Source organism: Haliotis rufescens, unplaced genomic scaffold (genome assembly GCF_023055435.1).
Source record: "Haliotis rufescens isolate VD_foot unplaced genomic scaffold, xgHalRufe1.0.p SCAF_20, whole genome shotgun sequence".
NCBI classification, from domain to species: Eukaryota; Metazoa; Mollusca; class Gastropoda; order Lepetellida; family Haliotidae; genus Haliotis; species Haliotis rufescens.
This window is the reverse complement of record NW_025963891.1, coordinates 15,739,549-15,757,025: the sequence shown is the minus strand read 5'-3', so window position 1 is coordinate 15,757,025 and position 17,477 is coordinate 15,739,549. Positions and strand designations below refer to the sequence as shown.

The window sequence follows — 17,477 nt, the reverse complement described above, 5'->3', positions numbered from 1 at the left end:
TGGCGACCGTCATAGACGACGGCCTGGTCGTTCAGATAACGAAAACATTCACGATTTCACCCCTGACGGACAAAGAATGGAAATCGTTGAGGGGCTTAAAAGATGGAGAAGAAATATTTGTATCAACAAGGACAGGCAGTGGTAAATCACTTTCATACGACTGTCTAACACTTGGGTTTACTGACTGTTCTCATTATCGTACCGCTTAAAATCACAGTACTTGGGCGAACTGATTTAAAACTTGGAAAGACTTAAAGAATGCTTGTCTTCGCTTAATTGTTAAAATAACTTCAGTACAAATTCGACAAGTTATATGGCAGCGGCCATGTTTTCGGAACCCGGATGTTGATTTTATGAAACTTCTCTGATTGGATTATCGATATGTGCTATAGTCCAATCATATTTAGCACAGGAAAGTGGGCTTGATGTGACCCGGGTGAAGACTTTGATAAATAGGACGCTCTTGCCTTTAGGAAGTAAGTGCCAAATAAACCAGTGGCATCGGAGTACGTTGGCAAAAAATCGTTCAGGTCACACAGCACCAGATCAGTTTAGTATGTTATTACAATATTCATTGTATGCTGTGGACCTATTCTTGCCGGAATACAAAAGAGGCGTCAAGAGTCGAATGTTCAATGGATAACGAAACTCCATTCATATATTATCATTTTAAGACAATGCAAGCGGCAGAATTTGATTTGGCCTAAACATAACAAACGTTATCAAAACCCTACTAGGCTCAAAACACTCTCCGAGACACTGCAACCTTCAGGTCCAAAACACAACTATGATACCCGTATAAAATACATTACCGGCATCGAGTAACCATTAATTTTGTAGGGGCGGTCGGGTAGCCTGGTGGTTAAAGCGTTCACTCGTCACGCCGAAGACCCGGGTTCGATTCACGACATGGGCACAATGTGTGAAGCCCATTTCTGGTGTCCCCCGCCGTGATATTGTTGGAATATTGCTAAATGCGGCGTTAAACCATACTCACTCACTTAATTTTCGTGTGTCTTTATTTCTGGTCACCATCAAACTGGGTGTATCCTTTCTTGAGATTTGAGTAGGAGTAATAAATATGGAGAAGAGATCTATACGGAGAAGAGGTAAGGGTGTTTCAGAGCTACTTCTTGCTTCTTCATCAGGCGAATGCTTTGTAAGTGCATAGCGTACTATATCTATATCATGATGTTTACACAAAGAATAAAAGAAGTCGCTATACATAAAGAGTGTCAAGTATTCATGTACTCCCAACTTCTAAATGCCCATCAAAGGCTTTATGTTATAAGTAACTGACTGGTGAAGCGAGTAAAATGATTTAAAGGTGCTTTTTCAAAGCGTACACAGTAACATTAAAACACCGATGGGGTTGTTTTACACACTAGGCTTCAGGTAAAACACTACAGAATGCGGCGATAATGAGTCCGAGATCTGCTATTATCGTGTCTTGGCGGAGTTTACCACATCTCTGCAGGAGCTGTGAAATTGATATTGAGAAACATTGCATTGAATACGAGGGCCAACGTACTTATTTACGGAAGCGTAGTAGGGCCACGGTGATTTTTTTTTGTCTAAGTATCTCCTACGTAGGACTTACTATCTCCTACGTAGGACTTACTATCTCCTACGTAGGACTTACTATCTCTGACGTAGGACTTAGTATGGCCTAGCATCACTATCTCCCACGTAGGACTTAGTATCTCCTACCTAGGACTTATTATCTCCTACGTAGGACTTCCTTCCCCAAAAACAGACAAAATTCAATGTGGGCCTACTACGCTTCCGTACTTATTTGCTTTGGTTATTACTGTGTTATTACGGTGGGTCTTCAGGCAGCATAAATAACTCATCACAGCTGGTAATATGCATCGTATTGCATGCAGGTAATATTTCTCATCAAGGTTTCCCATCAGATGCTGAAGATACACCATGTGGAACATCCTTTCAACCTCATCAACTGTTCATAAACTGTTAAAGAGATGACGAAGCATTATATTTTACGAACGCTTCTATCGTTCTTGCATATTTATCACACACACACGGATTCAACTGTTTATGGTCCACTTCCGTGGTGATGATGTGAAACCCACACACAAGCCGATGCCCCATCGCACACTGACACACGTCTACGGCCCATCTCACTCACTCACACACAGAGACATGCACGTCCACGCTCCATGTCACACCAACGCCCCATCTCACTCACTCACACACAGAGACATGTCCATGCCCCATCTCACATACACATAATGCACAATCTCAAACACCACACACGTCCACGCCCCAAGTCACACCAACGCCCCATCTAACAATCAGACACGCCCACATTCCATCTCACACCCACTCACATCCCCTCTTACACCAATACGCCCTGACTTAAAAACAGTCATATGTACATGCCCAATGTCACATCTAGCCACATACCCACGCCCCATCTCACATCCAATCACATCCCCTCTTACACCAATACGCCCCGACTTACAAACACTCATATGTACATGCCCCATGTCACATCCAGCAACATACCCACGCCCCATCTCACATCACATGCCGGTATGGTCGGGTAGCCTAGTGGTTAAAGCGTTCGCTCGTCACGCCGAGGACCCGGGTTCGAATCCCGACATGGGTACAATGTGTGAAGCCCATTTCTGGTGTCCCCCGCCGTGATATTGCTGGAATATTGCTGAAGGCAGCGTAAAACCACTCACTCACTCACTCTAATCACATGCCACAACTGTTCACAACAGATGTCCACTGGCCATATATTCATGTACGTTTTATGTAAGAAGTTTAAATGTATTTCTATGAAATAGCGTTCTTGCAGCTTACAAACAGTTTGCAAGTTTGATCTCACAAAATAGTAACAAAAACATAAACATATATGTTTGATTCATTCATATTAATCTACGCAACAATGAATACTAAATACTATATATCGCCATCTCAATCCAGTATTGAGCAAGGTAAAAATCTCACTTTCTTGCATATTTATCACACACACGGAATTAATCGTTTATGGTCGACTTCCGTGGTTATGATGTGAAATCCACACACATGCCGATGAATACTAAATACTTTATATCGCCATCTCAATAACAACAAGGTAAAAATCTCACTTTCATGTTGGACAGGTACTCCATGCCTTTAGCGATCTGCCATGAAAAGGAAAGTAGATCGCGAATTGCAAGCACAACTGTCGTCTCATTCCGGACAGTTTCGGCATTCACGGATTTTTGCTTTTCGTCCCAGCTCTTCCGGTCTTTAAATCGTGCACTTCGTAAATAGCTTTTCAAGCATCCATGTTTACAGTACTCAACAATCACGTAAAACGGACCTGAAAAAGAAATCATCCCGATGGCATTTTTGTACTCAAACCATAAAAATTCATGTGGTATGGATCGATACGCATAAGGATGATTTCGCGGTTTGTAAATAAACGAGTCTAGACCAGACAATCCAGTGATTGTCCTCATGAGTATCGATCCACGCAATTGGAATCGATGACATGCATCAACCAAGTGATCGAGCCTGACCACCCGATCCCGTTAGTCGCCTCTTACGACAAGCATGGTCGCGTTTTACTGCAAGCATGGGTTGCTGAAGACCTATTCTACCCCGGATCTTCATGGGTCCCGCGGCAAAAGGAATTGGTGGATGTCACATAGTGTAACCATAGTTGGTTAATTTTAAACGTCAACGCAGTGGACTCCTGTTACGCCGAAACAGATTTCACGGGGCGTAAATGGCAAAATAGCGGTAAAAAATCATATGAATGGATCACTGAAAATTACTGATGACCCCAGGGGTCGTTCCGGTGCGACAAGCCACCACTTGAACCATTAGCAGGACTTCTCCATCGACCTCCATGGAGAATTTACAGGGCAAAGCTAACGACCCGTTCACAATTCTCGGCAACTGTCAATACACGCATACAAACTGGTCATGCATGAGTACTTGTTCTAGGGCCTAATTAGATCATGTATTTCCAACAGCAAATAGCCACTTTGACGTATTTTGAGGTAATATCCATTAACTATAGCTGCCTTTCACATCTTAACACAAACTTGTGGATAACAACTTCTGGTTTATTGCATTAAGAGGTTTCGATGTAGATTCGTACTAGGGCTGATGCATCGCGATTCACTCAATACGCTACGGTGTGCGATTTGTGAGGTGCTGTATCTCGATTTTTCACGATACATTCTTTTTAATAAACTTTTATTACATATACGTTTTGAATGTGTTTTAAATGAATTTCAACGTAGGGACAATATAATTTTCGTACGTCTTCAAAAATACAGCGGCTGTACTAGCTTTCTGATTGGCTGAGCAGTCTCTAAGTCAAACATTCCGGGAAAAGCAGACGCTCGTCCTTTGCCAGAGAAGCCACCTGGGACTTACTGTGAAAATTGCAAGTTACTGGTACTTATTTACTCAATGTGGGACTGTTACTTTTGTGTTTGCTTGCCATTACATGGAAATGGCAGATTATTCATTGAGTTAAAAAATACTCATTACAGTATATGTGTTTATGACTCATTCACTTTCATTTAATTTTTCATGATTTCTATCAACTAAGTTTCATTCATTTATCTCTTGTCTTCTCTTGTCACTATGAGTATCGTAGCGTATCGAGATACGTATCGAATCGTGATGTGAGTATCGAGATACGTATCGTGACCTAGGTGCATCGTTGCAGTCCTAATTCGTACACTATAAAGCTGTGGTTCGAGATGATAACGGTGTACGAAATGTCGTTAAATGCAATAAACCAGTTGTTATCCATAAAGTTGCATGTTTTCTCTCCAAATTCTAGAATGCCCATCAGTTAGTCTTAATACTGCTTCAGAAGGAGTAAGACTTTAAATGCGTCTTGAGTTGCTATCCTCTAGGTTGACGCTGACGGTCGACACGGGACGTACTTACCATTCTGTGTGCATGCTCCCAGCAGACGGATCACGTTAGGGTGGTTCACCTCCTTGAGGAGATTCAGTTCCGACCACAAGTCCTGGTACTCCGCTCCTGTGGCATCCGCTGCGGAAAGAGTGGGTATTGTTTTACGCCGCTTTTAGCAATATTCCAACAATATCACGGCGGGGGACACCAGATGTGGGCTTCTCACATTGTACACATGTGGGAATCGAACCCGGGTGTTCAGAGTGACAAGGGAATGCTTTAACCACTAAGCTACGCCACAACCCCCCGCTGGAGCAAGAGTTGGACGTTACACAAGATGCCGAAACTCCAATACATAACCTCTCATTCTTACCTTCGTAAGAGACTGTTTAGCGGTTTATATTCAGTTTCAGCGAGTTTCTTTGCTTGCTTGTTGTTTAACGCCGCACTCAGTAATATTCCAGCTATATGACGGCGGTCTGTAAATAATCGAGTCTGGACCAGACAATCCAGTGATTGACATCATGAGCATCGATCCACGCAATAGGGATCGATGACATGCATCAACCAAGTCAGCGAGCCTGACCACCCGATCCCGTTAGTCGCCTCTTACGACAAGCATAGTTGCCTTTTACAGTTTCAGCGAGTTCGAGCTGGGAATAGTCATCGCGAAGTATATAACATACATATTTCGTCACGAATTCTAATCATGTTATTTCAAAAACAAAATAATTCCTGTTTGCACCCGTGTTGTGTTAACTACACTGTATGTCAAATCAAACTCACTTTTTAACATCTTGACAGCGACAGTGGCGTACTTGTCGTCCCCGTAGATCGCCCACGCCATGGCCTGGACCACCTGTCCGAACTCCCCCTCCCCGAGGGTCTGCTCCAGGTGAAGGTGTTCCCGGGGGAACTCCCACTTGTCGACCTATACAGGGCAAGCAGGTGTTTCATGAGTGAGTGAGTGAGTGTGTGTTAAAGGTGGTCACAACCATGCGACAAATTAGTGAGTGAGTGAGGAAGGTTTTACGCCGCTTTTAGCAATATTCCAGCAATATAATGGCGGGCACAACAGAAATGGGCTTCATACATTGTACCAATGTCGGGAATCGAACCCGGGTCTTCGGTGTAACATGGGCTGTCGGGTAGCCTATCTAGTGGTTAAAGCGTTCGCTCGTCACGCCGAAGACCTGGGTTCGATTCCCGACATGGGTACAATGTGTGAAGCCCATTTCTGGCGTCCCACGCCGTGATATTGCTAGAATATTGCTAAATGCGCCGTAAAAACCATACTCACTCACACCCTTCGGCGTAACGTGTGAACATTTTAACCACTAGGCTGTTGGAGGAACGCCAGAAGTGGTGCAGGTCCTGCAGTGATCACTTTTGTGAGGCCCGGGAGCACGGGAATGGCGCTTGCTTACCAAGAATCACATGAAACTCCAAACTACAACCTAGGCTTCGAGCAGGCCCAAGGGAAGGGTTCATTTTTTATAAGGTGGGATGGGTCAGAGGGAATCGGGAGAGGGTTACCAAACAATATGACAATCTATAGAGAAGGGCCATACAAAATAGTACACATATTTTGGAGGGTCATGAAAAAAAGGACATTTTATCATAAAATATAAAGTGCTTTGAAATTTGCATTTTGTCTTTTAGGGCAGGGTACAATGGCACTGTGAGGGTCATCGAAAACTATGAGAGATCTGCAGCCAAAGTTACAGTCTGAGGTGATTGTAACTGGAACTACATTGAAAGACCACGTTGTGTTATATTTACGTAGCCATATTCGGCAATATACATTCAGTAAACTACGTTTAAAACGAACACGCTTATAACGAACTGACGGATATACTTTTGGTCCCGGCCATTTACTGTATATATGCTGTATATATCTTTATAACGAATTACGGTTATATCGAACTAAAATCAGTGGTCCCTTTGAGTTCGTTATAACCGTAGTTTACTGTACTTTTAACCAACTCTTATACAACTCCGTTATGACCAGGTCCCTATATAAGCCATATCATGACTTGTGTATCAAATAACAGCTTAACGACCCTTTCCACAATACAGTAAAACACGTTTATAACGAACTGACGGATATAACGAACGTATGAATGTATCGTACATAAATGCGACAAAACAAGTTCCATAATCATAATAATAATAAAGCCACAAAACCCTTTCCATATCCAATCATAAGAAATCTTTGTCAATTGCACGATTCCGACTATTATAATAAGCATGCGGTTATGAATCAGTATCAAATAGTGATGATACCATGATGTCCTCCCCTTCCGGTGGTACCCATCACAAACACATGCAAAGGCAAGTCATTTGTTCAAACTCGGGAACATATTGTAAAAATCGGATAAGGCAATTGCACATTTGGAAATCTTCACAAAGGCGTGTTTGTTACGTGAGAGTCACTTACGCGAAGATCATTACTGACAGGGGGTACTGTGGTGACTTTAGGCGACCATTGCGGCGAGGGGTTAGTGTGGTACGACGTCCTTGGCTCTCGGTCCTCCAGGTAGTCAGACGGCAACGCCGTCATTGATACAATGCTGCCGACATGTTTCAGGACCTGTGAACGACGACTTCTACGTCGACGCCAAACCAGCCAAATGACAAGACTGACGACAACGACAGCCACTACACAGACAACGGAAGCAGCAACAGATGCCTTGCACATATTGCCGCAGGAATCGGTGTCGTCTGCTCGTTGCTCGGCAACTGTAAAGTACATCAGTAGCTCTAAAAGTGTTGCCCATTTGATAATTTGATTATTACCTTTCGATAACCTTTATTATCATATGCGTTTGTAATAACAGGACGCATTCATATAGCGCTGGTATCAAAGTTATATACATGTAGTAGCGTGTTTCTTCAATACATTATTAAATATTTGTTCGGTAAACCGTCCCTTGATGAGATCAACGCCGTTTCTATGGGAGGCCACACAATGGAGCCATCCTATCTGAATATGGTGTGGATATTTACATGATTTTTAATAGATATGAGTGAAAAAAACATGTTAACTTTAAATCAATTGTTTCACTACTACTGTGTCATCATTATTGGTGCTATTGTTTCTATGAATTTCCCGATTAATTCCGGTCAAGGCTTGAACACTTGTGGACACCATATGTTTTGACTATTGACATATATACCTGTACCAGCAACGTGAGTGACCCTCTCGGTGTGGGTGACGCCCAGTCGCAAGTCCCCCATACAATGACACTTCACCGGTCTCCCGTCACACCAACACGGGCCCTTAGCCATTCCAATGCCACGCCCTGTGGTCGGACGGGTCTCGCCTATGATTGATTCTGTAAAAGAATTGTTTGTTAAATACTTGGTTTTTTTTCGAAAGATCGATAAGGGTAATTGCATTGGTTTGTGTGTGTGTGTGTGTGTGTGTGTGTGTGTGCGTGCGTGCGTGCGTGCGTGCGTGCGTGCGTGAGTGGGTTCGTGCGTGCGTGCGTGCGTGCGTCTGGCGTGCGTGTGTTTGATCACCGACACGGTATATTGACCCTAAGACGACCAGCCCTTTTTTTATCTCCTCAACGCCAAAAACCGGATTATTCACAGACCACCGTTACATAGCTGAAATATTGCTGAGTGCGGTGTTAAACAACAAACAAATACATTTGACAGGGCAGACCCAGTTTTAAGAACTCTTTCGTATCTTTCCATTGTTGTCGAAAACAAATTGATTTGATTTGTTTAAAGTATGGCACTAGTGTGTCACAACAAAACCGGTCATATACCGTTAGTGCAGTCCTGTGGACAGAGATAGGCATTCAGCTGCTCCAGCTCGTCACAGACTCTGTCTGGACACGTCCTCCAGAGGAACGTACAAGTGGAGTACAGCCTGCTCATGTTCGTGTAGCCGGGTCGCCACCTGCACCGTCGGTCCGCAGTCCCTAGTCCGCAGCTGTTCTCACACGATGACATATTCATATACTGGGAACACCCTTCATCTGGAAACAAACAAGGACATTGAACTGAGAACATCCTTCATCTGGAAACAAACAAGGTCATTGAACTGAGAACACCCTTCATCTGGAAACAAACAAGGACATTGGACTGAGAACATCCTTCATCTGGAAACAAACAAGGTCATTGAACTGAGAACACCCTTCATCTGGAAACAAACAAGGACATTGAACTGAGAACATCCTTCATCTGGAAACAAACAAGGACATTGAACTGGGAACACCCTTCATCTGGAAACAAACAAGGTCATTGAACTGAGAACATCCTATCTTTCACCTGGAAACAGACAGGGAGAAGGATCTGAAAACATCTTTCATCAAGGAGATATTCATTTTGATGTCTGAAGGCCATGTAGGGATCCAAAATAGTTACTTCAATGGTATTTCCTTGACAGTCATGGGATCTATTTGTCTGCTAGCCACCTATATTTTGACCTGACCTTCACATTCGATGGATGGTTGATACCAATTTGCCTTTTGATCGAGTTACTTCTCCCTGTTATTTATTTCTTTGATACGCTGCAGTAAATAAAGACCAATATAAGACAGCTGCGCGATAAATCGCAAAGAACAATTAAGAACTGGGCGTGGTTTAATTAACGACAAATCACTGTTCTGTCATTTATGGAGATTCGAACAAGGGCTCGTAACTTAACAATCTCGTAAATTGAAGGGAGGGAGGCGTGTCGTGAGTTGTTCCCCATAGATGTTGCTGGGCAACGCAGATGAACGCAGCGATCGAACGATCGGATTAAATAATAGGAGAGATATGACAATCGGTGTTCGGAGAAAAAAATACAAAAAATCGACGTGAAAATTGTGAGAATATCCGAGAAATACCAGACCTAAACCCCCTTTTCATAAAAGGGACATGTACGACATTGTCGAGGTCAGATTATATTCAGGGAGTCATCATTATTTAAGTACGGGTAAATATTTTTAAACATTGTACATTTTATTTACATCCTTAAAGAGGCTGTACAAAATGTTGACGTCTTATATGAGAAATACGCTACGAGTGGTAGTTGTTTATCGTACAGTGAAACATTAAAACATTGCGCAGTCCCTGGTTGATTCTCCCTGAAGTGCTTCATTCACACATCGTTTATTTCTTAACTGGACCGCCTCCGTGGTCTTGTGGTAGAGCGTCCGCCCGGAGAGCGGAAGGTCCAGGGTTCCATCCCGGGCCGCGTCATACAAAAAGACGTTAAAAGATGGTACTTGTTGTTACCCTGTCTGGCGCTCGGCATTAAGGGGCTAAAACAAGGACTGGTCGGCTCGGAGTCAGTATACTGTGTCTGAGTGGGGTATTCATGTTAAACTGCGGCATGGTATCTCAGTGAGCTAGCACTATAAATCGGCATCAGTCGGACTAGTACAAGCAGCCACACACACACACATACACGTGCATGCACGTCGCTATATAAGTGCAATAATCTTGGACGCGACGTTAAACCCAATTTCACCTCACCTTATTTCTTAACTAAGGGATTGTTGCAATACGAAGCGTCCTATAATCATTCAAATGTCATCGCACATCCAACAGGGCAATGTGAATGAATTGACGAGTCAGCTCTGCCGTTCACTTGGTAAAGGATCTGGCTGGACAACCGGTCACAACACAGCTATTCATGCAACAATTGCTATGTATCATATACTTTCTCAGAACATCAAGAATATCATTAACATGTATTGCCGCGCGCCCGTGTCTATAAATCAAAAGCTACACAAAAGCAATTTTGAACGTATATTCAGCGTAAGCCGTAACAATGCTTGGATCAAGTTAACAATATGTGAAGATAATATGTGTTAACAGTAATACCATTGGACGAACGAAACCAAGGAATCAAATAGTACAAGAGAACAGGAGATTGTATTTGTTAATAGATAAACATTATTTGGTCATAGAAAGTGTGTTGCGGATATTTTTATCCTAACCACATTGCTCAAGATGGTCACTGTCTACCGTTTTCATGGCTTCCTGATTTCCTCTGGGGTAATGACATCTTTCCGTTTCACATGCCCTTGTCTACGGATACTTATCCCTCTTTACATATCAAAATAAAAAAAGCATCGGGTTAAAGTAGGAAGTGCATGTTTAAGAAAATTAAGTATTGTAATTATTACTAGCAGCTAGCTTTTCGCCGATCACGAATCAACCAATGATCGACGACGTAAGCGTACTCAGAGTACACAAATACTTTATCAACTGAATAATTCAAATCCGAAATTAAATATTCAAAATTATTTTCCGAAAACGTTTATAGATATTTCTTATACTTGACAGTCAGGATCTCATTCATTTAAAGCCGATTCATGTTTTCTAAATTCATGCCATTCTGAGGCACATATCATTAAATGGTCTTGACATGGAAAACTAGGCACGAGCTAAGTGGCATTCCTAGCGAGTTAATTCAGGTCATTCAAAATCTATTATGTACGAGTGCCACTCAAACTGTACGACGGGTTCCTGTCTGGAAGTAAACCGTTCCCGTAATTGACCAACGATCATGTACGTGCATATTTTACAAATATAAAACGTCAACGCCAGAGAACAACAACAAGTATCGACCATCCGACGAAACAGATTATGCATGGTGCAAAAGGGAAAACAGCAGTGAAAACCATATGAATCGACCACCGAAAATCAGTGATGACACATCACTGCACATCACACATCACGTCACAAATCAGGTATCACCACATGTCAGTTTGCTAAGATTTACAGCAGAGCCTTCAACCCGCACAACCGATAAACGTCCATTCCAAACAAGCTGTTATCGCTGTCAACGGAGAGTGGTCCCGCAAGGAAGTCGTTTTGCTACAACTATATCTATGTATACTTAAGGGCAAGTGCCAATATTGATATTATGACTTCGAAGAGCACACACCTACAAACCCTTCACCTTTTCTTTGAAGGTTGTTTGTGTAATGTTGTCGTGACTGGATCTGAAGTGACTGCTTTTAACAAAAATATTTCAAAATGTCTTCTTAGATTCTGCCTAGAATTGTATTTGTATTCTGGACAAGAGGTAATGTTAAATATCTGGTAATTGTTCCTCGTAATTAGAAATTGTGAATAGTTTTGAAAATATACCTTTTAGAGTGACTTTCTGTTTTACATCAATACTCATTTTAAACGACCCTGGATTGTCAAGTGATGGCTACCCAGTTAAAGTGAGTGTGAGTGAGTATGGTTTTACGCCGCTTTTAACAATATTCCAGCAATATCACGGCGGGGGACACCAGAAATGGGCTTCACACTGTACCCATGTCGGGATTCGAACCCGGGTCTTCGGCATGACGAGCGAACGCTTTAACCACTAGGCTACCCGACCGCCCCGAGTTAAAGGTTTGGTCAGTATGTAAATAGTGATATAACGCCAAAGAATGATCAGCCTCCATTATGTGCCAATATAGATTCCAGAGGGGGAAAAGGTCATTGAGAATCACTGATACCACCAGGTGTTCGTGAACAGGGTAATCATGTCCTGCTCAACCTGTACCTGGTGTCCATGGCAACTGTATCATTTCCATTACTTTTGACGTATTATTTTTTTGTCATTTAGTATTTTACTGATAACATATTTCGCTTATACACACTTTAAGAAATTGGTATTAAATAGTTTTAAAATGATTAAAGTCATGATGTCAATGTTAATTACCACATGTTCCAAGTTCTCTGCCGACGTCGCCCTTGATGGACACCTGGATGGTTTTCACCAACAGATCACCACCCTCTGTCCTGGCGTTGACGTCAACGGTGAAGACGCGGTGCTGGAACTTTTGCAACAAACGGTCATCCACAACGTAGACAATCCCCTTGCCTGGCGTCACTGCTACGGGAACGGGGGAGTTGATTGCGTTACTGATGCTGTAGTGGTTGATTTTGGCATTTCCCAACTCCGGGCGAGTTGATAGAGTGCCGAGCTGTAGTCAATGTAGAAAATTAATATCACAATCAAATCATCATGGGAACTGGGGATGTGCTCCGTTGATACATATTCATGTGAATATAATCCCGTTGGAATTACGTGGCACAATCAACCTATGCTTGTCGTACGAGACGAATACAAGTGGTCAGCGGCTCTGGTTCGTTAAAGGTGTGAGATATTGTTCATTGAACCAACCATTTGTTTGTCTCGTCCAGACTCGATAAGTTTGCAAACTGACGTGACATGGCCTAAATAGTGATGAGTGCGGAAGTACATTTTGTATTAAGAATTCACAATAATGATATACGAGATTTGGCGTCTGGCGCCAGAAGTGGAGAGTTGGAAGGTATGAAACCTTATACCCTTGTTTTAAGATGACAATCCTTTGCGGGGGCAACATAGACATCAAGATTTTGCACATTTCGTGCAACAATTGGAAATGTGTATAAGTTCTTTGTAACTCTTAAACCTAATTCAACTGAGTAACGACATAACCAATGAAGAGTTGTTTCAATGCTGGGAACATGAATGCTCGGTCCAGCGGTTTCAGAGATGACATTTCGGACGACGGAAAGACGTGTTATGATATAGACCCGAACGTTTGGCCAGGTGAGCAAATAATAAAGAGTTAGCTTACCCTGTAATATTTGGCTGCATTCCTATTCAGCTCCATCTTCACATAAGGCGCGTGTCTTCTATAGTGCAGTCTGACTATTGCCTGTTGACAGTGAACTTTGTATTCTTACTGACATATTATCACCAATTGCATGTTGTTATGACTTCCATTGACCCGTCTTGTTTATCCCTACCACATAGTTAACAATGTCATTATATTAACTTATATTTCATGTCTGAGACGTTTCCAAACAGATAGTTAATAAATATATTAATACTGTCGCTTTTCTCGCTTGATGGGTTCTGTTGATGAGCAGTAAAATCAGTATCTAGGCTTCGGACACATTCTTTTTTATTTCTGTCTGTCTTGTGTGTCTTCATTAGATATTTACTTTTATTATTAATAAGAGACTTGTATCTTGGGCCAATACCATGGATAAAATAATTTCTAAATCGCAGGCTGAATTAAGGGAAGGATATTCCACAGTTGATAATGTCTTTATACTGCAATCTCTGATGCAGCGCTTTATCAGCAAGGAATGGGGAAGTTTAAAGCATTATTTGTTGACTTCTCTAAAACAGTTGATTCTATATACAGGTGTAAATTATGGAGATTATTTACTGCACGTGGGCTTTTGGATGATTGACATGTTTTTGTAGTATATATGAAAATGTTAAAACGTGTGTAAGAGACAAGGATTAATGTCTGATATGTTTGAATGCAAATTTGGCATGAGACAAGGATGTATATTGAATACGTTTTCATTTTCATTTTTCATAAATGAATTAGTATCAGAAATCCATAACCGTTGCACAAGCGGTATTCAATTTTCACCAGATATTGTTCAACTCTCTTTTATTATTTGCAGATGATATTGTCATTTTCTCAAGCACTGCTTGTGACAATGCAAAAGCAAATTGACGTCTTAGAAAATTACTCACTGTTAATAGAGACAAAACTAAAATTATTGTATTCAAAAATAGTTGTAAAGTTGCCAAAAATGACAAGGTGAAACTTTAAATGTAGCTACACACTATGGATGTCTAGGTGTGTATTTCAGTAACAATCTAAATTGGTCTGCACTTGCAAGAGATGCATCAGTCCAGTCCAAAAAGATTGTATGTGGTATATTCAATAATATCCCAGTCCTTTGTGATATAAGTTACAAGTTCTTTAAGTTTTTTTATGTTAAAATTAGCCCAATTTTACTTTACGGTTCTGAAATATGGGAAGTAAAACAATTTAATGATTTCAAAAGGTTCACTTGATTGCATGTGAAAGATTTCTTGGTGTAAAAAATAACACATCCAGCGCAATGGTTTATGGAGAATGTGGTAGATTTCCTCTATTTACGGTGATGTTATATGATACGAACGGAAAGAAAAACTGGGTAACCGATGTGAAAAAAAACCTTATTTAATGGTGGTTTTGTACATGTTTGGTGTGAACAATCTGTACAATCTGAAAATGTATTTATCAGTTCTTTTCTACCGAAGCTAACATATATTTATCAGCAATCGTCAATTTCGTTGACATTATCGAACAAAGCTTTTTTTCATAGTTAGGATGTTGAAAACTCATATATACACTGAACAGTATCTGATGTATAGAAATATAAAGAAATATCGTAATTCCTTGGCAAGTTTACGATGTTCACGATTTATGCATCGAGATAAAAAAAACTCCAAGGTCAGAACGACTTTGTAAAATGTGTAATTGCCAAGATGCATATCACCTTTTACTTGTATGTCCATTGTCTACACTGTGAGAAATAAATATATTCTTGTTTACTACTTTAATTATTCAAATATTGTGAAATTCTGACCATTGTTAAACAGTCTAGATACATTAGTAATGCAAAACTTGTCCATGTATATACCATGTATATACCACGCACTGTTAGAACCAAAATTGTAAATAATAGTTAAAAGTGTGTGTGACACCTCTTTCATATGTACTACAGGCATATGTCCTCTTGATTGATTGATTGATTGATGGATGGATGGATGGATGGATGGATGGATGGATGGATGGATGGATTGATTGATTGATTGATTGCAATCAGTGTATTTACCTCTATGATATGAACATCACTCAAACAACTTACCAAAACTACGAGGGGTGCCTGAAATGTTCTGAGCTACGAAGGATATATAGTTAATCCTTAACATTCTTGATTTGATAAAACGCTGTACAATAGGCATCTCTCATAAGAGAGTTGCGACATTTATAGGAATTAACTGGGCCTGACAAAAGTTTCAGCACGCTGGGTTCCAAGTTTTCCAACTCCTGACCAGAAAGGATCCAGGTTCATCATCTCTCGTGAGAATGTACGTCGTTTTGAAGCAGACCCAGCTGAGGTGGCGCAAGGGATGAGACTTGGGTTCACCTTTAAAGCAGTGGAAACATCTTACGTCTCCTCCCCCGAAGAAGGCAAAGTCTGTCCATACAGCTGGCGAGGTGAGGGCTTCGGTTCCCTGGGATTCCAAAAGAATACTACTGGAGGACTACCTCCCGAAAGGTCGGACTATTAATGGCCAATATTTGCTATTCTTTTTATGATATAGTGTAACGCTAAACGTCGTGGTGACCTCAATAAATGTCTGTTATTCTACCAGGATGATGCACCTGTACCATGGCTGTAATGCATGTCTGTGGCTTTGAACACACTGAATATCTCCCGTATTCACCAAATGTGGCACCGTCAGATTTCCACATTTTCCCAAATTTGAAGAAAGAACTGTCTGGCAAGCATTATGCAAAGGATGATGACATAATAACTGCTGTGAATGACTTTTTACACCAGCAGAAGGAAGCCTTCTAAACCAGGCACTCCAGCAGCATTTAGAGAAGTGCGTAGACCTTAGAGGGTATAATGTTGAAATAATAATCAGCAGGCTCAGAACCTTTCATGCATCCCTCGTATTTTGCATATTTTCAATTTCTTTTGATAATGGTGTTGACCGACATGTCATTTTAGATAATTCATTGTGACATTATCTCTACACATTAAACAATTACGACTGGAGTTCGGGATCGATCTACTCTATTAGCACACAGGTATGTCGTAGGAGGAGTAGTGGAAAGGTTCATTTGATAGGACAACAAGAGTGAATAAAAATTAAATTCCCTTTAATTACATGTAGAAGGTCGAATCTTATATTTTCTTTTAAAGGTGCCCCAGTCCGACGTCTGGATTCACAAGGTTGCGTAATAAAGGACCATTCAACCTTATAAAGCAGATTGAATACATTTACTGGTAAAACAGATCGAGACAAAAGTGCACAATGCGATTCTTCATATCTATATCAGAAATGAGGGAGTTGTTCAGATGAAAACAGTCCGTACTATCGAGGTTACATCCTATCGTTACATGCTACCGCCTTACCGTATCACTGCTGTTTGCTGCTGTACTCAACTGTGGTTGGAATCCCTTGTCTCGTATATGGATATCCACAGAGTAGGGCGACTCCATGTCCTCTCTTACATTAGCTGCCACACCTTAAAACATAAACACACCTTTTCAGCTGTTGTGGTGATTGTGGTATTTATATATTAACGGGAAAAAGTAACTGTGCTTCATACAAAGTGGAGCAAATGTTATGTTATTGAAAATAACAGCATAATATTCGGTCATTCGTCTGATCAGTATTTTATCATAATAAATTCGTTGAATAGTACTTTATACTACAAAGAAATGTTTTTAGTACCACAGAGGAATGTTAATTCTACAGAGAAATCTTACTTTATACCTCCGAGAAATCTTACTTTGTACCTTAGAGGAATGTTTCTTAGTATCACAGAGGTATGTAACTTAGCACCTAAGAGGAATATTACTTGGTACCATAGAGGAATGTTACTTTATACCACAGATGTATGTTACTTAGCACCACAGAGGAATGCTACTTTATACCACAGATGTATGTTACTTTGTACCACAGATGTATGTTACTTTGTACCACAGATGTATGTTACTTAGCACCACAGAGGAATGCTACTTTATACCACAGATGTATGTTA

General features: G+C 41.0%; 1 protein-coding gene across 1 annotated transcript in view; it reads right to left on the bottom strand.

The window, feature by feature from the left end:
- LOC124132410 (proto-oncogene tyrosine-protein kinase receptor Ret-like) overlaps positions 1-17,477 on the bottom strand; it is a 107,903-nt gene that overhangs the window by 26,357 nt on the left and 64,069 nt on the right. The window contains exons 6-14 of the mRNA XM_046496324.2: positions 16,846-16,958; positions 13,479-13,559; positions 12,572-12,836; positions 8,679-8,891; positions 8,079-8,237; positions 7,340-7,641; positions 5,686-5,830; positions 4,930-5,037; positions 3,120-3,337 (exon numbers count right to left, since the gene is read on the bottom strand). Of these exons, the coding sequence (XP_046352280.2) occupies positions 3,120-3,337; positions 4,930-5,037; positions 5,686-5,830; positions 7,340-7,641; positions 8,079-8,237; positions 8,679-8,891; positions 12,572-12,836; positions 13,479-13,559; positions 16,846-16,958 (1,604 nt within the window). The remainder of the gene's footprint in view (positions 1-3,119; positions 3,338-4,929; positions 5,038-5,685; positions 5,831-7,339; positions 7,642-8,078; positions 8,238-8,678; positions 8,892-12,571; positions 12,837-13,478; positions 13,560-16,845; positions 16,959-17,477) is intronic.